Raw genomic sequence first — 23,902 nt, forward strand, 5'->3', positions numbered from 1 at the left:
AAGATCTGGATTTACAACTTCAGCTTTTGTTATGGTAAAAGATGGTAACTCTGTAGGTTTAGGGGATTTCAGGGGTGACCTTGTTATAGATGAGAATGTTGCAGGGTTGGGAGATTCATGACACAGTAAGTATAAGGATACAGGTGAACTTGTTTTGGGGTTGGCATGATGCAATATGATGATTGTCAGTTTCAGGTTATATTATGGTTAGTGTTGGGGGTGCTGCGCAGTGAAGACCTGGAGATGCAGTTGATAACCTTTTTGGGCTGAGGACTTTGAGATGAGATCTTGGGAGTGGGATGGGAGCTGTGGGCGGGATGGGCATCTGCTTGGGGGGTGGTTCATTTCTTCAGACTACCCCTGCAGTGTATCTATTACCATTGTTATGAAATAAAATCAGGGCATTACTTTTTAGTCTTTAAACCTGGCCTATTAGGGAGGACAGGTTTAAAAAACAGTTTTATATATAGATGACTTCCCTCCCTGTTCTTGTGATTTAGACCCCTCCATGAACTACACGGAGCAGTTTTGACTAATCAGTCTCACATTTATCTCTCAGACACCAACTGGAAATCCCTGGGCACTACACGCCATTGGAGGCCTTCTATGAAGACAAGAAGGGGATCTTGCCAGCTGGGATGGGCACACAAGGCTGCCAACCTACAGTGCATTGGCTATCATCTATCCACAAGCATATGTACCCAGAGATGAAGGTTAGATTCCCTGCTGACCACACCTTAGATAAGCCTTGAAAATGATAAAATGTGTCCTTCATCAAATGAACGTAACATTATATAGTGCTACATGTCACAACTACAGATGTTGAATCAACAGAGATCTCAGGGGTGATATTTCAGTTTAAAAGTGTTATGTGAAATATAAAGCAACATAGTGTAATAAAATCAAATGCTTTGTTTATAACATTTCATAGTTAATGTCACACTCGGAAACCCAAAGTTCAGGTACAAACTTATGATGAGATGAAAAATGTTTAAATTTTGTTTAAAAATGTTAACAGGAAATTTATATTCCACTTCATGGCAAATGGGGATTTCTTCTGTTATGTGTGATCAGTCCACGGGTCATCATTACTTCTGGGATATAACTCCTCCCCAACAGGAAATGCAAGAGGATTCACCCAGCAGAGCTGCATATAGCTCCTCCCCTCTACGTCACTCCCAGTCATTCTCTTGCACCCAACGACTAGATAGGATGTGTAAGAGGACTATGGTGATTATTCTTAGTTTTTATGACTTCAATCAAAAGTTTGTTATTTTACAATGGCACCGGAGTGTGTTATTGCCTCTCTGGCAGAGTTTGAAGAAGAATCTACCAGAGTTTTACTATGATTTTAGCCGGAGTCGTTAAGATCATATTGCTGTTCTCGGCCATCTGAGGAGAGGTAAAGCTTCAGATCAGGGGACAGCGGGCAGATGAATCTGCATAGAGGTATGTAGCAGTTTTTATTTTCTGACAATGGAATTGATGAGAAAATCCTGCCATACCGATAATATGTCATGTATGTATACTTTACTCACTGGAATTACTCTGTAAAAAGTACATTAAACCTTTAATAGGTATTAATTATGTTAAACGTTTTTGCTGGAATGTAGAATCGTTTGCATTTACTGAGGTACTGAGTGAATAAATGTTTGGGCACTATTTTTCCACTTGGCAGTTGTTTATTCTAATTGTGACAGTTTCGTTTCTCTCTCACTGCTGTGTGTGAGGGGGAGGGGCCGTTTTTTTGGCGCTCTTTGCTACGCATCAAAAATTTCCAGTCAGTTACTCATTGTATTTCCTGCATGATCCGGTTCATCTCTACAGAACTCAGGGGTCTTCAAAACTTCTTTTGAGGGAGGTAGATTCTCTCAGCAGAGCTGTGAGACTTATATATTGACTGTAATAAATAACATTACAAGATATGGCTACTGTTATGACTGAAGTTTTGGCTAAATTACCAGAACTAAGAGGCAAGCGTGATCACTCTGGGGTGAGAACAGAGTGCGCTGATAATACTAGGGCCATGTCTGATACTGCGTCACAGCTTGCAGAGCATGAGGACGGAGAGCTTCATTCTGTGGGTGACGGTTCTGATCCAAACAGATTGGATTCAGATATTTCAAATTTTAAATTTAAACTGGAGAACCTCCGGGTATTACTAGGGGAGGTTTTAGCGGCTCTGAATGATTGTAACACAGTTGCAATACCAGAGAAAATGTGTAGGTTGGATAAATATTTTGCGGTACCGGCGAGTACTGATGTTTTTCCTATACCTAAGAGACTTACTGAAATTGTTACTAAGGAGTGGGATAGACCTGGTGTGCCATTCTCACCCCCTCCAATATTTAGAAAAATGTTCCCAATAGACACCACCACACGGGACTTATGGCAAACGGTCCCTAAGGTGGAGGGAGCAGTTTCTACCTTAGCTAAGCGTACCACTATCCCGGTTGAGGATAGCTGTGCTTTTTCAGATCCAATGGATAAAAAACTAGAGGGTTACCTTAAGAAAATGTTTGTTCAACAAGGTTTTATATTGCAACCCCTTGCATGCATCGCGCCGGTCACGGCTGCTGCAGCATTCTGGATTGAATCTCTGGAAGAGAACATTAGTTCAGCTACGCTGGACGATATTACGGACAGGCTTAGAGTCCTTAAACTAGCTAATTCTTTCATTTCAGAAGCCGTAGTACATTTAACTAAGCTTACGGCTAAGAATTCAGGATTCGCCATTCAGGCACGCAGAGCACTGTGGCTAAAATCCTGGTCAGCTGATGTTACTTCTAAATCTAAGTTGCTTAATATACCTTTCAAGGGGCAGACCTTATTCGGGCCCGGGTTGAAGGAGATTATCGCTGACATTACAGGAGGTAAAGGCCATGCCCTGCCTCAGGACAAAGCCAAAGCTAAGACTAGACAGTCTAATTTTCGTTCCTTTCGTAATTTCAAAGCAGGAGCAGCATCAACTTCCTCTGCACCAAAACAGGAAGGAGCTGTTGCTCGCTACAGACAAGGCTGGAGACCTAATCAGTCCTGGAACAAGGGCAAGCAGGCCAGGAAACCTGCTGCTGCCCCTAAGACAGCATGAATCGAGGGCCCCCGATCCGGGACCGGATCTGGTGGGGGGCAGACTTTCTCTCTTCGCCCAGGCTTGGGGAAGAGATGTTCAGGATCCCTGGGCGCTAGAGATCATATCTCAGGGATACCTTCTGGACTTCAAATCTTCTCCCCCAAGAGAGAGATTTCATCTGTCAAGGTTGTCAACAAACCAGATAAAGAAAGAAGCGTTTCTACGCTGCGTACAAGAACTTTTATTAATGGGAGTGATCCATCCGGTTCCGCGGTCGGAACAAGGACAAGGGTTTTACTCAAATCTGTTTGTAGTTCCCAAAAAAGAGGGAACTTTCAGGCCAATCTTGGATTTAAAGATCCTAAACAAATTCCTAAGAGTTCCATCGTTCAAAATGGAAACTATTCGGACAATTTTACCCATGATCCAAAGAGGTCAGTACATGACCACAGTGGATTTAAAGGATGCTTACCTTCACATACCGATTCACAAAGATCATTACCGGTATCTAAGGTTTGCCTTTCTAGACAGGCATTACCAATTTGTAGCTCTTCCATTCGGATTGGCTACGGCTCCAAGAATCTTCACAAAGGTTCTGGGTACTCTTCTAGCGGTTCTAAGACCGCGAGGAATTTCGGTAGCTCCATACCTGGACGACATTCTGATACAAGCTCCAAGCTTTCAAACTGCCAAGTCTCATACAGAGTTAGTACTGGCATTTCTAAGGTCGCATGGATGGAAGGTGAACGAAAAGAAGAGCTCTCTCTTTCCACTCACAAGAGTTCCTTTCTTGGGGACTCTGATAGATTCTGTAGAAATGAAAATTTACCTGACAGAAGACAGGTTAACAAAGCTTCAAAATGCATGCCGTGTCCTTCATTCCATTCAACACCCGTCAGTAGCTCAATGCATGGAGGTGATCGGCTTAATGGTAGCGGCAATGGACATAGTACCTTTTGCTCGCCTACATCTCAGACCTCTGCAATTGTGCATGCTAAGTCAGTGGAATGGGGATTACTCAGATTTGTCCCCTACTCTGAACCTGGATCAAGAGACCAGAAATTCTCTTCTATGGTGGCTTTCTCGGCCACATCTGTCCAGGGGGATGCCATTCAGCAGGCCAGACTGGACAATTGTAACAACAGACGCCAGCCTACTAGGTTGGGGCGCTGTCTGGAATTCTCTGAAGACTCAGGGATTATGGAATCAGGAGGAGAGCCTCCTTCCAATAAACATTCTGGAATTGAGAGCAGTTCTCAATGCCCTTCTGGCTTGGCCCCAGTTATCAACTCGGGGGTTCATCAGGTTTCAGTCGGACAACATCACGACTGTGGCTTACATCAACCATCAGGGAGGGACAAGAAGCTCCCTAGCAATGATGGAAGTATCAAAGATAATTCGCTGGGCAGAGTCTCACTCGTGCCACCTGTCAGCAATCCACATCCCGGGAGTGGAGAACTGGGAGGCGGATTTCTTGAGTCGTCAGACTTTTCATCCGGGAGAGTGGGAACTTCATCCGGAGGTCTTTGCCCAAATACTTCGACGTTGGGGCAAACCTCAAATAGATCTCATGGCGTCTCGTCAGAACGCCAAACTTCCTCGCTACGGGTCCAGATCCAGGGATCCGGAAGCAGTTATGATAGATGCCTTGACAGCACCATGGACCTTCAGGATGGCTTATGTGTTTCCACCCTTCCCGATGCTTCCTCGATTGATTGCCAGATTCAAACAGGAGAGAGCATCAGTGATTCTAATAGCACCTGCATGGCCACGCAGGACTTGGTATGCAGATCTAGTGGACATGTCATCCTGTCCGCCTTGGTCTCTACCTCTAAGACAGGACCTTCTGATTCAGGGTCCATTCAAATATCAAAACCTAACTTCTCTGAAGCTGACTGCTTGGAAATTGAACGCCTGATCTTATCAAAGCGTGGTTTTTCTGAGTCAGTTATTGATACCTTAATACAGGCTAGGAAGCCTGTTACTAGAAGGATTTACCATAAAATATGGCGTAAATACTTATATTGGTGCGAATCCAAAGGTTACTCTTGGAGTAAGGTTAGGATTCCTAGGATATTGTCTTTTCTACAAGAAGGTTTAGATAAGGGTTTATCGGCTAGTTCTTTAAAGGGACAGATCTCAGCTCTGTCCATTTTGTTGCACAAGCGTCTGTCAGAAAATCCAGACGTCCAGGCCTTTTGTCAAGCTTTAGCTAGGATCAAGCCTGTGTTTAAAACTGTTGCTCCACCATGGAGTTTAAACCTGGTTCTTAACGTTTTACAAGGAGTTCCGTTTGAACCCCTTCATTCCATTGACATTAAACTGTTATCTTGGAAAGTTCTATTTTTAATGGCTATTTCTTCGGCTCGGAGAGTCTCTGAGTTATCAGCTCTACATTGTGATTCTCCTTATTTGATTTTTCATTCGGATAAGGTAGTTCTGCGTACAAAACCTGGGTTCTTACCTAAGGTAGTCACTAACAGGAATATCAATCAAGAGATCGTTGTTCCTTCCTTGTGTCCGAATCCTTCTTCAAAGAAGGAACGTCTTCTGCACAATCTGGATGTAGTTCGTGCCCTCAAGTTCTATTTGCAGGCAACTAAGGAATTTCGACAAACGTCTTCCCTGTTTGTCGTGTACTCTGGGCAGAGGAGAGGTCAAAAGGCTTCGGCTACTTCTCTCTCCTTCTGGCTTCGTAGCATAATTCGTTTAGCCTATGAGACTGCTGGACAGCAGCCTCCTGAAAGAATTACAGCTCATTCTACTAGAGCTGTGGCTTCCACTTGGGCCTTTAAGAATGAGGCCTCTGTTGAACAGATTTGCAAGGCTGCAACTTGGTCTTCGCTCCATACTTTTTCCAAATTTTACAAATTTGACACTTTTGCTTCTTCGGAGGCTATTTTTGGGAGAAAGGTTCTTCAGGCAGTGGTTCCTTCTGTATAATGAGCCTGCCTAGCCCTCCCGTCATCCGTGTACTTTTGCTTTGGTATTGGTATCCCAGAAGTAATGATGACCCGTGGACTGATCACACATAACAGAAGAAAACATAATTTATGCTTACCTGATAAATTCCTTTCTTCTGTTGTGTGATCAGTCCACGGCCCGCCCTGTTTTTTTAAGGCAGGCAAATATTTTCTAAATTATACTACAGTCACCTCTTCACCCTTGGTTTCTCCTTTCTCGTTGGTCCTTGGTTGAATGACTGGGAGTGACGTAGAGGGGAGGAGCTATATGCAGCTCTGCTGGGTGAATCCTCTTGCATTTCCTGTTGGGGAGGAGTTATATCCCAGAAGTAATGATGACCCGTGGACTGATCACACAACAGAAGAAAGGAATTTATCAGGTAAGCATAAATTATGTTTTTTTTTATACTATAGTCTTAAATTGTGTGGATTGAGGAAGTTTAACTTTAGAATTCAATTAGGACCCTTAAATACTGTAGAATTGCATAATCAACATGTTCATAATAAATAGACAATGCCATAGCACTTATTCTGAATTTCAAATGAGTAGTAGATTTTTTTTTTTTATGACAATATTCAAATTTCAGTTTGTCATCCCTCTGTATCATGTGACAGCCACCATCCAATTAGATTCATAAGCATAGTCACTGAACTCTTGCACATGCTCAGTAGTAGCTGGAGCCTTAGAAAGTGTGAATATAAAAAGACTGTGCACAATTTGATATTGGGAATAAACTGTCATAAAGCTACATGCTCTATCTGAATCGCACAAGTTTCATTTGAACTCTAGTGTCCTTTTAACCTCTGACTTTAATGCCAGTGTCTTTTCCTTTTTAACCCTTTGAGTGCTAAGCACTTTCCCACCTGGGTGCTAAGGTTTTTTTAAAGTTTTTTTTTTATTTTATATTTTTAAAAATATTTTTTTAAAAACTTTTTTTATTATTATTTCAGATCCCCATAACATACACTGTTGGAAAGGTTAGGCAATTACCTTTCCAACGGTGGGTCTTGGGGGTCTGTAGCTGCTTAGATGCCTGAGATACAGGCTTCTAAGCAGCATGCCCCCTGCTCCTATATTTAACATAGTTAATGTTGAATAAAGTTGCGCTGTGACGTCATGCGTAACGTGAAGCCCCGGCGATGCCTGTCACTATGCAGGCCCGATCGCCGGGTTAGGAGCCGGTGGGAGCCCCCAGATCTCCCTCAAAGTGGAAGAGTGCTAGTGACGGCTCTGAGCCGTCATTAGCACCTGACTGAGACAATTTGTGACGGCTCAGAGCCGTCATTAGCGCTCAAGGGGTTAATATAAGGAGAGTCCACGGCTTAATTCCTTACTGTTTGGAAATACTGAACCTGGCCAACAGGAGGAGGCAAAGACATCCCAGCCAAAGGCTTAAATACCTCTCCCACTTCCCCCATCCCCCAGTCATTCTTTGCCTTTCGTCACATGAGAATGGCAGAGAAGTGTCAGAAGATTCCGGAGTTGTTCCTCAGGAAAGGGATATGCCCTTCGATATGGGACTGGAGTTTTAAGTAGTCTTGTCAGACTCTCAGTGAGAGCATTGATGTAAGTTAGTCTGGAGATGCAGGGAGAGTCTTTCTGGGAACCCATCCAGACTGTCTGCTAACAGCTCCTTAAGCAACCAGTGTTGACGAGTTTCACTGTCTGCTTTTTCTTCACTCAAGTACATGTCAGGAGCGATGCTACAAGCCTGTCACACTTGAGAGGCTATGTTTCTGTTCCACAGCATGGACTGTGGTAAGATTGTTTCAATTTCTACATATGTTTAAAACTCTGAAAACAGGGTCACAGTGTGGCTCCTTTTATCTTAATAGAGTCTTGGGTTAATATCTCCTGAGGGAGGTTATTGAACAGTGGGGATTAATCAAATGTGATACTTTGATTTTATGCTGCTTTTGGTGTGAGATTTATTTGGCTCATAGACTGTTGTTATGTGGTAACGGAACATACAGGTTTTTACTTTCACTTTGAAAGCTGCTCAGCTTGTAGCTTGGAGTGCTTTTTCTAATAGCAGGGGCGGTCCTGCCTTGCACACCACGTGACCACTTGTGGTCACACTTTCGTTTTCTCTTTCCTGACCGAGCTAGCTGTAGAAGAAATTTCTCTGTTTGCCTGGGTCTAGGAGGTGGTGAGTATCCCAGTCATTTTTTTCTGTGTCCTACTGTTATTAGCGCAAGCTATGGAGGATTCTGATATGCTTGAGGGTACTCCCTCTATTCCTAATAGTAATACGTGTCTATATTGTAAGGTGGCCTTGGTATGCCCGCCCTCCCAACTATGTTCCATATGCATCAACAAGGTTATTATTCTAAGAAGGTTAACCCCTTTAGTACTACTGAGCCGTCCAACTTTGAGGTATCGCTGTCCCGTGAGGTGCATACCCATCAGTCATCTCCCTCATCACATGCAGCTTCCCTTAGCACGCCTGATCCTCTGTCTGGAGGGAGCCTTTTACCATCGGACTTTACCGCGCAGTTAAAGACTGCAGTGTCTGAGGCTCTTTAGTGCTTTACCTCGCCCTGCCAAGCGCAACTGAAAGGTTAAACATAGCTCTCCGGTCCAGGGGTCATCCAGTGATTTATTAGATTTGTCTGTTTTTCAAATATCCAAGGATGGGTCACACTCTGAGTCTTCAGAGGGTGAACTTTCTGGATACGATTCCGCTACCTCTAGGCCTCCGGCTGCAGAGGAGCTAGCTTTTAGATTTAAAATGAACACTTACGTTTTCTTCTAAAGGAGGTTCTGTCGACATTAGAGGTTCCAGAGGCCAAGTTACCTGATGAACCTTTGATCCCTAAATTAGACAGAGTGTACGAGGACAGGGTAGTGCCGCTAACTTTTCCTGTACCTGTAAAAATGGTGAACATTATTAAGAACAAGTGGGATAGAATTGGATCTTCACGCTAGCCAAGCGTACTACTATCCCATTTGAGGATAGCTCGTCATTCAGAGAGCTGATGGATAAGAATGTTTCAGCATGCGGGATACTTATCTCAAACGGCAGCGGCTGTTGCCTCAGTTGCTGGAGCTGTGGCCTACTGGTGCGACTCCTTAGCTGGGTCCCCTCAATGTTATCCAAGAAAGAATTAAATCCTTGAGAATTGCTAATTATTTTATCTGTGATGCAAACATGCAGAGTATTCGCCTAAATGCTAAGATTTCTGGTTTCTCAGTACAGACCTGTCGGGCTCTCTGGCTGAAGTCCTGGTCTGCGGACATGACAAAGTCTAGACTACTTCCCTTCCCTTTAAGGGAAATATTTTATTTGGTCCAGACCTCGACGCCATTATCTCTACGGTTACAGGAGGCAAGGGTGCCTTCGTACTGCAGAATAAAAAGAACAAATGTAAGGGACAAGGATCTAATTTTCGTTCTGAAAAGTATCAACGTCAGCAGTCCTTCTCTAAGCCCAAGCAAACCAAGAGCACTTGGAAGCCTGCTCAATCCTGGAATAAATCCAAGCAGAACAAGTAGCCCGCCGAGATCAAGTCGCCATGAAGGGGCGGCCCCCGATCTTGTGCTGGATCATGTAGGGGGCAGACTGTTGCTGTTTTCAGACTCTTGGTTCAGGGATGTGCAGGACCCATGGGTCCTGGAGGTCATAGATCAGGGATACAAGATAGGTTTCAAATCTCATCCACCCAAGGGCAGATTTCTTCTCTCAAGCCTGTCTTCAAGACCAGAAAGGAGGGAAGCCTTTCTGGGGTGTGTGCGGGATCTGCACTCCTTAGGGGTCATTGTCCCGGTTCCTATCGCAGAAAGAGGTTTGGGATACTATTCAAACCGGTTCGTGGGCCCAAAGAAGGAGGGAACTTTCCGCCTGATTCTGGACCTAAAGTGCTTAAACAAACAAGTTTCTAAATGTCCCCTCGTTTAAGATGGAGACAATAAGGTCCATCCTTCCTATAGTTTAGGAAGGACAGTTCATGACTACTATAGATGTGAAGGATGCCTTCCTTCACCTTCCAATCCACAGGAACCTTGTTGCTTGTTGTTTATAGATGCAGATACGTAGAGTGAATATAATCCAAGAAAATATTTACTTAGTGGCTAAATTATAAATTATTTAACAAACTGCCAGCAATTTGATTTTGAAATAAGTTGCAATAGACATACAGACCACTGTTTAAATACTCTGTGAGCAGCCGTTAAAAACTTTACGATTATATATTTTGGATCAAAACCAGATCTGAATTTGCAATATTTCAATGTAAACGGCTCATTACTAACAGTGACCAAGTGGTATTTAAATTGTTGCCCTTTAAATAGATAACATACGTTAATCTCAAGTTACATTACTATTTAATTTTAAAGCTATATAAAAACAGCTCACGGAATAATCGCAGAGAATCCCCTGTATCTTACAGATTTGAATACTAACACTGATATTAAAAATGACACACAGTGTAAAACTGACTCAATTCAGTAAGTCAAGGGTGTAAAGATGCACTGAGTTTGAGGAAACATCACATAATATTAGTATCTGCTCAATTTAATAATTTTGTATCCAAAATCCTTTAATATTTAGCTGTGAGTTACATAGTAAAAATATGGTAACAAATGTGGAATATTAATTCATAAACCTATTCACTTACTGTATTCACAATTATGATAAGAATGTTATCTAAATAAAGAGACATCAAATCCTTATTGCAACTTTATTCCACCAATTTACATGAGGTGAATAATAAACCCTTATAACATTTACCCTATTAAAGGGCCAGTAGATGAGATAAAAGATTCACCACTTTAACAGTGTAAAATACCATATCCAGCAGAATTTTGTAAGTCTGGAAATATGTAAATATTAATCCCTTTTTATTAGCAATTCAACTAAGGGCATCTTTATCCTAGTACCGAATTATAAATCCGTGAACTACTCATTAGTTGTTCACAAATTCAGGATAGGTCACTCATGTTATAAAATGTGAATTTAAACAATCAATCTATGCTGCATATTGTAGTAAATTTACCTATTACTGAGCCCTTATTCTACATTATCTGGAGTAAGAGAATTTCTCGATTCCCCGAATACCCAAGTGCTATTACTCGTGAATGCCCTTGTTCTGTTTGTGTTTTTAATCTTTGTGTTATAATTTTAAAAAAATGTTGAAATAAAAGTTAAATTTTAACTGTATTTCCTAACCTCCATTCCATATTAATAAGATGCTTCAATATTAACATGGGAGAGGGAGGAGCTAATAGATGCATTAGCAGTGCCTTGGAGGTTCAGTCTGATCTACCTTTTTCCTGCCGTTCCCACTCCTTCCTCTGGTAGTGGCCCACATCAAGCAGGAGCAGGCGTCAGTAATACTGTTTGCTCCATCGTGGCCGAGAAGGATGTGGTTTGCGGATCTAGTGAGGATGTTATCCTCTCCTCCCATGGAGGTTACCTTGTCACAGGGATCTCCTGGAACAAGGTCCTTTTGTTCATCAAAATTTAGATTCTCTGAGGCCGACTGTGTGGAGATTCAAAGCTTAGTCCTTGCCAAGAGAGGGTTTTCTGAGAGGGTTATTGATACACTCATTAAAGCTCGTAAGCCGGTTACTCATCTATCATAAGTTGTGGAGAACCTACTTATTCTGGTATGAAGAGCGTAGATTTCCCTGGCATAAAGTTAAGGTTGCCAGGATTCTATTGTTTCTCCAGGATGGTCTGGAGGAATGGTCTTTCAGACCGTTCCCTGAGAGGACAGATTTCGGCCTTGTCTGTTTTACTGCATAAGAGGCGCTCGGAGCTTCCAGATGTTCAATCTTTTGTTAAGGCTCTGATTAGGATCCGACCTGTGTTCAGATCTTCGACTCCTCCTTGGAGTCTGAATCTAGTTCTTAAGGTTTTGCAACGGGCTCCGTTTGAGCCTATGCATGAAATTGACATTAAAGGGACAATCAACACCAGAATTGTTGTTTTAAAAGATAGATAATCCCTTAATTACCCATTCCCCAGTTTTGTATAACCAACACAGTTATAATACACGTTTTACCTCTGTGATTATCTTGTATCTAAACCTCTGCAGACTGCCACCTTATTTCAATTCTTTTGACAGACTTGCATTTTAGCCAATCAGTGCTCACTCCTCAGTAAATTCACATGCATGAGCTCAATGGTATCTATATGAAACTCATGAACTAACACCCTCTAGTGGTGAAAAACTGTCAAATGCAGAGGTGTCCTTTAAGGTCTAAGAAATTAGCATATGAACCTCCTAGGTTTAGCTTTCAACTAAGAATACGAAAAGAACAAAGCAAAATTGGTGATAAAAGTCAATTGGAAAGGTGTTTAAAACTACATGCCCTATGTGAATCATGAGGTTTTTTTTTTTGGACTTCACTGTCCTTTAAGTTGTTGTCCTGGAAGGTTCTTTTTCTACTGGCTATTGCTTCTGTGCGCAGAGGTTCTGAGATTGCCGCTTTGCAATGTGAGCCTCCTTTTCTGGTGTTCCACTCTGATAAGGTTGTCCTACGTACTAAGTTAGGGTTTCTCCCTAAGGTCGTGTCAGACCGCAACATCAATCAAGAGATTGTGGTTCCTTCCTTGTGTCCTAATCCTTCTTCCTCAAAGGAACGTTTTGCTTCAAATTTGGATGTGGTTCGTGCCTTGAAGTTTTATCTTCAGGCTACTAAAGATTTTAGACAAACTTCTTCCTTATTTGTTTCCTATTTTGGGAAGCGTAAGGGTCAAAGTGTCTCTTCGACTTCCTTAACCTTTTGGTTGAGGAATGTTATCCACTTAGCTTATGAAACAGCAGGACATAAACCTCCTCCGAGAATTACGGCTCATTCCACTAGAGCAGTGGCTTACTCTTGGGCTTTTAAGAACGAGGCCTCTATGGATCAGATTTGTAAGGCAGCTTCCTGGTCCTCCTTACATACTTTCTAAATTTTACAAGTTTGATGTTTTTGCTTCAGCTGAAGCAGCCTTCGGGAGAAAGGTTTTGCAGGCTGTGGTGCCCTCAGATTAGGGTCCGCCTCTCTTTTTGTCCCTCCAGTTGTCATTCAGTGTCCTCTAGAGCTTGGGTATAAGTTTCCCTACAGTAAGGAATGAAGCCATGGACTCTCCTTATATTAAGAAGGAAAACATAAATTATGCTTACCAGATAATTTCATTTCCTTCGGTATAAGGAGAGTCCACGGCCCCGTCCGTGTTCTCCGATGGCCGGCCCCTAAATTGTATTTTCTTCTGGCACCTTTTATACCCCGATATTTCTCCTACTGTTCATTGTTCCCTCGGCAGAAGGGATGGGGAAGGTATTTAAGCCTTTTGCTGGGGTGTCTTTGCTTCCTCCTGGTGGCCAGGTTCAGTATTTCCCAACAGTAAGGAATGAAGCCGTGGACTCTCCTTATTCAGAAGGAAATGAAATTATCTTGTAAGCATAACTTATGTTTTTTTTGTCATTGTATTTCCTAGTTTATTGTAAAAACGTGTGTATGATTTACATGTGTAGTCTGACTTTCTCTTACATACATGCTAGAGAAAACGGCTGTAGGTTCTCGCTACCCTGAAAGCTATAGCACCATACAGATCACTATCTGGCACTACAACTTTCACAAACCTCTGCTACCAAATTACTACTAAGCATGCTGAATATATATATATTAAAAAGGGACTTTAAACCCTCTACATATCACCAACCACTCCTTGTTTTTTTCTGCAAATAAAATGAGCACATATTAGGCAATAAAATCTGCATGTAAAAGTTCATAAAGATTAACCACTTAATGACAGATACGTACTGTCATAAGGGTCTGCCAGGGTTTTAACAGCACGGATCTCTCCAACAACAGCAGGACCCTCTTTATTTCTGCATGCTTTTTTTTTTTTCCTTTAGGTTTGGCTAAATTTCAGTGTTAATACACACATGTATGTGTGTGTATGTATTTATAATGTGTGTTCTATATCTATCAAAATTTCCACTAGCCATTGGCGAGTGAAAATTAGTTAGTGAATGCTGGGCTACCTGCTACAAATATTATCTAAAGGGATATTATATATGCATGAAAGGGCAAGGATATGATATTCCGCTAGGGCTATAGGGACCCCATTAGTGCTTAGACTGTTACTTCTGAAAGGGTAAACAGGGGCAGAGGAAGAGAGGAGTGGAGAAAAAGATAACGTTAAGAAAGAGATATGAGAGAGGAGAGAGAGTGAAAAGATATGGCCTAAGGGAGAAGGGAGGGGGTAAAAAGAGAGATTGGAGAGAGAAGGCGGTGGAGAAAGATAGATGAGAGATAATTATAAAACAATGTTTCCAGGTCTGCTATGACCTCACATTAATGTCAACACTCTCTGCACTCTCTCAGTTCTACAAAATGTTTCTCTCCAGCTGTTGTCTTCCCCAGAACCCTAGTTGATGTTGCTAAATGCTATGCACTTATTTTTATTCATTTATTACTGTATGTAGCATTATTTAACCCCTTAACGACCGAGGACGTGCAGGGTACGTCCTCAAAAAAAAAAAAAGGCAGTTAACGCCTGAGGACGTACCCTTGCACGTCCTCGGTGTGGAAAGCAGCTGGAAGCGATCCTGCTCGCTTCAAGCTGCTTTCCGGTTATTTCAGTGATGCCTCGATATGGAGGCATCCTGCAATAACCTTTGGTAGCCATCCGATGCAGAGAGAGACACTCTGTGGCTCTCTCTGCACCGGAGATCGGTGGCTTTCCTCTTTGGTGGGTGGGAGCCTGTGTGGGAGGCGGGTGGTGGCCATCGATGGCCCAGGTTATGTTGAGGTGGGCGGGGATGTCCGGGGGTGCACGAGGGTGCACGCACGTGCACGAGGGGGCGGGGGTGGGTGCGTGCACGGGGAGGGGGCGGGTGGGAACCGCTACACTACAGAAAAAATGTGTCCCAAAATGAAATAAAAGTGGGGCAAAAAATGTTAAAAAACCAATCAGTTAGGTGATGGGGGTTGGTCTGTGGGGGAAGCTACACTACAGAAAAAATAAAAATAAATAAACATATTTTTTTTGCAAACTGGGTACTGGCAGACAGCTGCCAGTACTCAAGATGGCCCCCAATAAGGCAGAGTGGGAGGGTTAGAGAGCTGTTTTGGGGGGGGATCAGGGAGGTTGGGGGCTAAGGGGGGATCCTACACAGCAGCATATGTAAATATGCTTATTTTTTAAAAAAAACACTTTTATTTCTCTTGTTAAGTGTGTTCAGTCCACGGGTCATCCATTACTTATGGGATATATTCTCCTTCCCAACAGGAAGTTGCAAGAGGATCACCCAAGCAGAGCTGCTATATAGCTCCTCCCCTCACATGTCATATCCAGTCATTCTCTTGCAACCCTCAACAAAAAAGGAGGTCGCGAGAGGAGCTGGAGTTTTTACTTAACTATTCTTCAATCAAAAGTTTGTTATTTTAAATGGCACCGGAGAGTGCTGTTTTTCTATCTCAGGCAGTATTTGGAAGAAGAAACTGCCTGCGTTTTTTTTCTATGATCTTAGCAGGCGTAACTAAGATCCACTGGCTGTTCTCGACATTCTGAGGAGTGGGGTAACTTCAGAAAATGGGAATAGCATGCGGGGTCCTCCGCAAATGAGGTATGTGCAGTACATTATTTTCTGGGAATGGAATTGACTTAGAAAATACTGCTGTTACCGTATGATGTAAGTACAGCCTTAAATGCAGTAGTAGCAACTGGTATCAGGCTGATAAATGTATGCGCAGTCGAGTTATATTCTAGGGACTAGAATTTGACTGAGAAAATATTGTTAAAACTGAAATAATACTTAAGCCTTATCTGCAGTGGTAGCGACTGGTAGCAGGCTTAGTGATAACTTTGCATGACATTGGAAAATGTTATTTTTTAATAAAACGTTTACTGGCATGTTATTCGTTTTTGTGAGGTACTTTGGTGATAAATCTCTTTGGGCATGATTTTTTTCCACATGGCTGACATATTTCTTCTGTTATGTGTGATCAGTCCACGGGTCATCATTACTTCTGGGATATAACTCCTCCCCAACAGGAAATGCAAGAGGATTCACCCAGCAGAGCTGCATATAGCTCCTCCCCTCTACGTCAGTCCCAGTCATTCTCTTGCACCCAACGACTAGATAGGATGTGTGAGAGGACTATGGTGATTATACTTAGTTTTTATGACTTCAATCAAAAGTTTGTTATTTTAAAATAGCACCGGAGCGTGTTATTACTTCTCTGGCAGAGTTTGAGGAAGAATCTGTCAGAGTTTTTTTACTATGATTTTAACCGGAGTAGTTAAGATCATATTGCTGTTCTCGGCCATCTGAGGGAGGTAAAGGCTTCAGATCAGGGGACAGCGGGCAGATGAATCTGCATTGAGGTATGTAGCAGTTTTTATTTTCTGAATGGAATTGATGAGAAAATCCTGCCATACCGTTAAAATGACATGTATGTATACACTTCAGTATTCTGGGGATGGTATTTCACCGGAACTACTCTGTTAAAGGTCACTAATCCTTTTTAATAACTATTTATCATGTTAAACGTTTTTGCTGGAATGTAGAATCGTTTACATTGCTGAGGTACTGTGTGAATAAATATTTGGGCATTATTTTCCACTTGGCAGTTTTTTTGCTTTAATTGTGACAGTTTCGTTTCTCTTCACTGCTGTGTGGGAGAGGGAGGGGCCGTTTTTGGCGCTCTTTGCTACGCATCAAAAAATACCAGTCAGTTACTTTTATATTTCCTGCATGATCCGGTTCATCTCTGATAGATCTCAGGGGTCTTCAAACTTCTTTGAAGGGAGGTAAATTCTCTCAGCAGAGCTGTGAGAATTCTTATAGTGACTGTGAATAAAAACGTTGCTTTGTATTTTTTATGTCAAATTTAATTATTGTTATTTTACTAATGGGAACAAACCTTTGCTAAAAGTTTTGTTGTTTTAAAGTTTGATGCTATAACTGTTTTTCAGTTCATTATTTCAACTGTCATTTAATCGTTAGTACCTCTTTGAGGCACAGTACGTTTTTTTGCTAAAAAAGATTATAACCAAGTTGTAAGTTTTTTGCTAGTGTGTTAAACATGTCTGACTCAGAGGAAGATATCTGTGTCATTTGTTCCAATGCCAAGGTGGAGCCCAATAGAAATTTATGTACTAACTGTATTGATGCTACTTTAAATAAAAGTCAATCTGTACAATGTGAACAAATTTCACCAAACAGCGAGGGGAGAGTTATGCCGACTAACTCGCCTCACGCGGCAGTACCTGCATCTCCCGCCCGGGAGGTGCGTGATATTTTGGCGCCTAGTACATCTGGGCGGCCATTACAGATAACATTACAAGATATGGCTACTGTTATGACTGAAGTTTTGTCTAAATTACCAGAACTAAGAGGCAAGCGTGATCACTCTGGGGTGAGAACAGAGTGCGCTGACAATGCTAGGGCCATGTCTGATACTGCGTCACAGCTCGCAGAGCATGAGGACGGAGAGCTTCATTCTGTGGGTGACGGTTCTGATCCAAACAGATTGGACTCAGATATTTCAAATTTTAAATTTAAATTGGAGAACCTCCGTGTATTACTAGGGGAGGTCTTAGCAGCTCTCAACGATTGTAACACCGTTGCAATACCAGAGAAACTGTGTAGGTTGGATAAATACTTTGCGGTACCGGCGAGTACTGACGTTTTTCCTATACCTAAGAGACTAACTGAAATTGTTACTAAGGAGTGGGATAGACCCGGTGTGCCGTTCTCACCCCCTCCAATATTTAGAAAGATGTTTCCAATAGACGCCACCACTCGGGACTTATGGCAAACGGTCCCCAAGGTGGAGGGAGCAGTTTCTACTTTAGCTAAGCGTACCACTATCCCGGTGGAGGATAGCTGTGCTTTCTCAGATCCAATGGATAAAAAATTAGAGGGTTACCTTAAGAAAATGTTTGTTCAACAAGGTTTTATATTACAACCCCTTGCATGTATCGCGCCGATTACGGCTGCGGCAGCATTTTGGATTGAGTCGCTTGAAGAGAACCTTAGTTCATCTACGCTAGACGACATTACGGACAGGCTTAGAGTCCTTAAACTAGCTAATTCCTTCATTTCGGAGGCCGTAGTACATTTAACCAAACTTACGGCTAAGAACTCAGGATTCGCCATACAGGCACGTAGGGCGCTGTGGCTAAAATCCTGGTCAGCTGATGTTACTTCTAAGTCCAAATTACTTAATATACCTTTCAAGGGGCAGTCTTTATTTGGGCCCGGTTTGAAAGAGATTATCGCTGACATTACAGGAGGTAAGGGCCACGCCCTACCTCAAGACAAAGCCAAAGCTAAGGCTAGACAGTCTAATTTTCGTCCCTTTCGGAACTTCAAAACAGGAGCAGCATCAACCTCCACTGCACCAAAACAGGAAGGAGCTGTTGCTCGTTACAGGCAAGGCTGGAAGCCTAACCAGTCCTGGAACAAGAGCAAGCAGGCCAGGAAACCGGCTGCTGCCCCAAAGACAGCATGAACCGAGAGCCCCCGATCCGGGACCGGATCTAGTGGGGGGCAGACTCTCTCTCTTCGCCCAAGCCTGGGCAAGAGATGTTCAGGATCCCTGGGCACTAGAGATCATATCTCAGGGATACCTTCTAGACTTCAAATTATCTCCCCCAAGGGGGAGATTTCATCTGTCAAGGTTGTCAACAAACCAGATAAAGAAAGAAGCGTTTCTACGCTGCGTACAAGATCTGTTAATAATGGGAGTGATCCATCCGGTTCCGCGGTCGGAACAAGGACAAGGGTTCTACTCAAACCTGTTTGTGGTTCCCAAAAAAGAGGGAACTTTCAGGCCAATCTTAGATTTAAAGATTCTAAACAAATTCCTAAGAGTTCCATCGTTCAAAATGGAAACTATTCGGACAATCTTACCCATGATCCAAGAGGGTCAGTACATGACCACAGTGGATTTAAAGGATGCTTACCTTCACATACCGATCCACAAAGATCATCACCGGTATCTAAGGTTTGCCTTCTTAGACAGGCACTACCAGTTTGTAGCTCTTCCATTCGGATTGGCTACGGCTCCAAGAATCTTCACAAAGGTTCTGGGTGCCCTTCTGGCGGTACTAAGACCGCGAGGGATTTCGGTAGCTCCATACCTAGACGACATTCTAATACAAGCTTCAAGCTTTCAAACTGCCAAGTCTCATACAGAGTTAGTTCTGGCATTTCTAAGGTCGCATGGATGGAAAGTGAACGAAAAGAAGAGTTCTCTTTTTCCTCTCACAAGAGTTCCATTCTTGGGGACTCTTATAGATTCTGTAGAAATGAAGATTTACCTGACAGAGGACAGGTTAACAAAGCTTCAAAATGCATGCCGTGTCCTTCATTCCATTCAACACCCGTCAGTAGCTCAATGCATGGAGGTGATCGGCTTAATGGTAGCGGCAATGGACATAGTACCTTTTGCACGCCTACACCTCAGACCTCTGCAATTATGCATGCTAAGTCAGTGGAATGGGGATTACTCAGATTTGTCCCCTACTCTGAATCTGAATCAAGAGACCAGAAATTCTCTTCTATGGTGGCTTCATCGGCCACACCTGTCCAGGGGGATGCCATTCAGCAGGCCAGACTGGACAATTGTAACAACAGACGCCAGCCTTCTAGGTTGGGGCGCTGTCTGGAATTCTCTGAAGGCTCAGGGACTATGGAATCAGGAGGAGAGTCTCCTTCCAATAAACATTCTGGAATTGAGGGCAGTTCTCAATGCCCTTCTAGCTTGGCCCCAATTAACAACTCGGGGGTTCATCAGGTTTCAGTCGGACAACATCACGACTGTAGCTTACATCAACCATCAGGGAGGGACAAGAAGCTCCCTAGCAATGGTGGAAGTATCAAAGATAATTCGCTGGGCAGAGTCTCACTCTTGCCACCTGTCAGCAATCCACATCCCGGGAGTGGAGAACTGGGAGGCGGATTTCTTGAGTCGCCAGACTTTTCATCCGGGGGAGTGGGAACTTCATCCGGAGGTCTTTGCCCAAATACTTCGACGTTGGGGCAAACCAGAGATAGATCTCATGGCGTCTCGCCAGAACGCCAAACTTCCTCGCTACGGGTCCAGATCCAGGGATCCGGGAGCGGTTCTGATAGATGCTTTGACAGCACCTTGGAACTTCGGGATGGCTTATGTGTTTCCACCCTTTCCGCTGCTTCCTCGATTGATTGCCAAAATCAAGCAGGAGAGAGCATCAGTGATTCTAATAGCGCCTGCATGGCCACGCAGGACTTGGTATGCAGATCTAGTGGACATGTCATCCTGTCCGCCTTGGTCTCTACCTCTAAGACAGGACCTTCTGATACAGGGTCCATTCAAACATCAAAATCTAACTTCTCTGAAGCTGACTGCTTGGAAATTGAACGTTTGATTTTATCAAAACGTGGTTTTTCTGAGTCGGTTATTGATACCCTGATACAGGCTAGGAAGCCTGTTACCAGAAGGATTTACCATAAAATATGGCGTAAATACCTATACTGGTGCGAATCCAAAGGTTACTCCTGGAGTAAGGTTAGGATCGCTAGGATATTGTCCTTTCTACAAGAAGGTTTAGAAAAGGGTTTATCGGCTAGTTCATTAAAGGGACAGATTTCAGCTCTGTCCATCTTGTTACACAGGCGTCTGTCAGAAAATCCAGACGTCCAGGCCTTTTGTCAGGCTTTAGCTAGGATCAAGCCTGTGTTTAAAGCTGTTGCTCCGCCATGGAGTTTAAACTTAGTTCTTAACGTTTTACAGGGTGTTCCGTTTGAACCCCTTCATTCCATTGATATAAAATTGTTATCTTGGAAAGTTCTGTTTTTAATGGCTATTTCCTCGGCTCGAAGAGTCTCTGAGTTATCAGCCTTACATTGTGATTCTCCTTATCTGATTTTTCACTCAGACAAGGTAGTTCTGCGTACCAAACCTGGGTTCTTACCTAAGGTAGTCACTAACAGGAATATCAATCAAGAGATTGTTGTTCCATCCTTGTGTCCAAATCCTTCTTCAAAGAAGGAACGTCTTCTACACAATCTGGATGTAGTTCGTGCCCTCAAGTTCTACTTGCAGGCAACTAAAGATTTTCGCCAAACTTCTTCCCTGTTTGTCGTTTATTCTGGACAGAGGAGAGGTCAAAAAGCTTCTGCTACCTCTCTCTCTTTTTGGCTTCGTAGCATAATACGTTTAGCCTATGAGACTGCTGGACAGCAGCCTCCTGAAAGAATTACAGCTCACTCCACTAGAGCTGTGGCTTCCACTTGGGCCTTTAAGAATGAGGCCTCTGTTGAACAGATTTGCAAGGCTGCAACTTGGTCTTCGCTTCATACTTTTTCCAAATTTTACAAATTTGACACTTTTGCTTCTTCGGAGGCTATTTTTGGGAGAAAGGTTCTTCAGGCAGTGGTTCCTTCTGTATAATGAGCCTGCCTATCCCTCCCGTCATCCGTGTACTTTTGCTTTGGTATTGGTATCCCAGAAGTAATGATGACCCGTGGACTGATCACACATAACAGAAGAAAACATAATTTATGCTTACCTGATAAATTCCTTTCTTCTGTTGTGTGATCAGTCCACGGCCCGCCCTGTTTTAAGGCAGGTTAATATCTTTTAAATTATACTCCAGTCACCACTTCACCCTTGGTTACTCCTTTCTCGTTGATTCTTGGTCGAATGACTGGGACTGACGTAGAGGGGAGGAGCTATATGCAGCTCTGCTGGGTGAATCCTCTTGCATTTCCTGTTGGGGAGGAGTTATATCCCAGAAGTAATGATGACCCGTGGACTGATCACACAACAGAAGAAAGGAATTTATCAGGTAAGCATAAATTATGTTTTTCTGCATAGAAACCGTTATATCAGGGCTCCCACTGTTGTGATAGGAGTGGGAGGGACCTTGTTTTAGCGCCTTGTTGCGCAGTTATAATTCTAGTACAGTCTTTCTGCTTCTTCCTCCTTGATCCAGGACGTCTCTAGAGAGCTCAGGGGTCTGCAAAATTCATTTTTGAGGGAGGTAATCAGTCACAGCAGATCTGTGATTAAAAGCGTTAAATCTTAATTGATATCCGTTTTATCCGTTTTGAGGGGTTAATCATCCTTTTGCTAATGGGTGCAATCCTCTGCTAATATTACACTTCTTGTTAAGAATTGTTTAATTATATCTGTATTTTTGAAGCGCTTCAGCGTTTTTTATATTGCTTGTAAACTTATTGAAAGTGATTTCCAAGCTTGCTAGTTTCATTGCTACGTCTGTTTAAACATGTCTGATTCAGAGGAAACTGTTTGTTTATCATGTTCAAAAGCCAATGTGGAGCCCAATAGAACGATGTGTACCAATTGTATTGATATTGCTTTGAATAAAAGTAATTCTGTACCGATAGAGAAACTATCACCAGACAACGAGGGGGAAGTTATGCCGCCTAACTCTCCTCACGTGTCAGTACCTGCGTCTCCCGCTCGGGAGATGCGTAGGATTGAGACGCCAAGTACATCTAGGCCCTTACAAATCACTTTACATGATATGGCTAATGTTATGAAAGAAGTATTATATAATATGCCCGAATTAAGAGGCAAGCGCGATAGCTCTGGGTTAAGGACAGAGCGCGCTGATGACACGAGAGTCATGTCTGATACTGCGTCACAATTTGCAGAACATGAGGACGGTGAACTTCATTCTGTCGGTGACGGTTCTGATCCGGGGAGACCGGATTCAGAAATTTCAAATTTTAAATTTAAGCTTGAGAACCTCTGTGTGTTACTAGGGGAGGTATTAGCGGCTCTGAATGATTGCGACACGGTGGCAATCCCAGAGAAATTGTGTAGGTTGGATAGATACTATGCGGTACCGGTGTGTACTGACGTCTTTCCTATATCAAAAAGACTTACAGAAATTATTAGTAAGGAGTGGGATAGACCCGGTGTGCCTTTTTCCCCTCCCCCGATATTCAGAAAAATGTTTCCTATAGACGCCACCACACGAGACTTATGGCAGACGGTCCCTAAGGTGGAGGGAGCAGTTTCTACTTTAGCCAAGCGTACCACTATCCCGGTGGAGGATAGCTGTGCTTTCTCAGATCCAATGGATAAAAAATTAGAGGGTTATCTTAAGAAAATGTTTGTTCAACAGGGTTTTATTTTGCAGCCTCTTGCATGCATTGCGCCTGTCACGGCTGCAGCGGCATTCTGGTTTGAGTCTCTGGAAGAGGCGATTCGCACAGAGCCATTGGATGAGGCTTTGAGCAAAGTTAGAACCCTTAAGCAAGCTAATGCGTTTGTTTCAGATGCCGTAGTACATCTAACCAAACTTACGGCTAAAAATTCCGGATTCGCCATACAGGCGCGCAGAGCGCTCTGGCTTAAATCCTGGTCAGCGGATGTAACTTCCAAGTCTAAGCTACTTAACATTCCTTTCAAAGGGCAGACCTTATTTGGGCCCGGCTTGAAGGCAATTATTGCTGACATTACAGGAGGTAAGGGCCACGCCCTTCCTCAGGACAGGGCCAAACCAAAGGCCAAACAGTCTAATTTTCGTGCCTTTCGTAACTTCAAGGCAGGAGCAGCATCAACTTCCTCCGCTCCAAAACAGGAAGGAACTACTGCTCGTTACAGACAGGGTTGGAAAGGCAACCAGTCATGGAACAAGGGCAAGCAGGCCAGAAAGCCTACTTCCGCCCCTAAGACAGCATGAAGACAGGGCCCCCTATCCGGAGACGGATTTAGTGGGGGGCAGACTTTCTCTCTTCGCCCAGGCTTGGGCAAGAGATGTGCAGGATCCCTGGACGTTGAAGATTATATCTCAGGGATACCTTCTGGATTTCAAAACCTCTCCACCACAAGGGAGGTTCCATCTTTCGAGGTTATCAACAAACCTAGTAAAGAGAGAGGCATTTCTACAATGTGTAC

At 43.1% G+C, this 23,902-nt stretch overlaps 1 protein-coding gene across 2 annotated transcripts in view; it reads left to right on the forward strand.

Moving 5' to 3' along the window:
- The window catches only part of DENND11 (DENN domain containing 11), a 159,786-nt gene that overhangs the window by 20,558 nt on the left and 115,326 nt on the right, over nucleotides 1–23,902 (forward strand). For both annotated transcript variants that reach the window (XM_053718996.1, XM_053718995.1), the window contains exon 4: nucleotides 560–713. In XM_053718996.1, the coding sequence (XP_053574971.1) occupies nucleotides 560–713 (154 nt within the window). The remainder of the gene's footprint in view (nucleotides 1–559; nucleotides 714–23,902) is intronic.

Source organism: Bombina bombina, chromosome 6 (genome assembly GCF_027579735.1).
Source record: "Bombina bombina isolate aBomBom1 chromosome 6, aBomBom1.pri, whole genome shotgun sequence".
In the NCBI taxonomy this organism is placed as follows: Eukaryota; Metazoa; Chordata; class Amphibia; order Anura; family Bombinatoridae; genus Bombina; species Bombina bombina.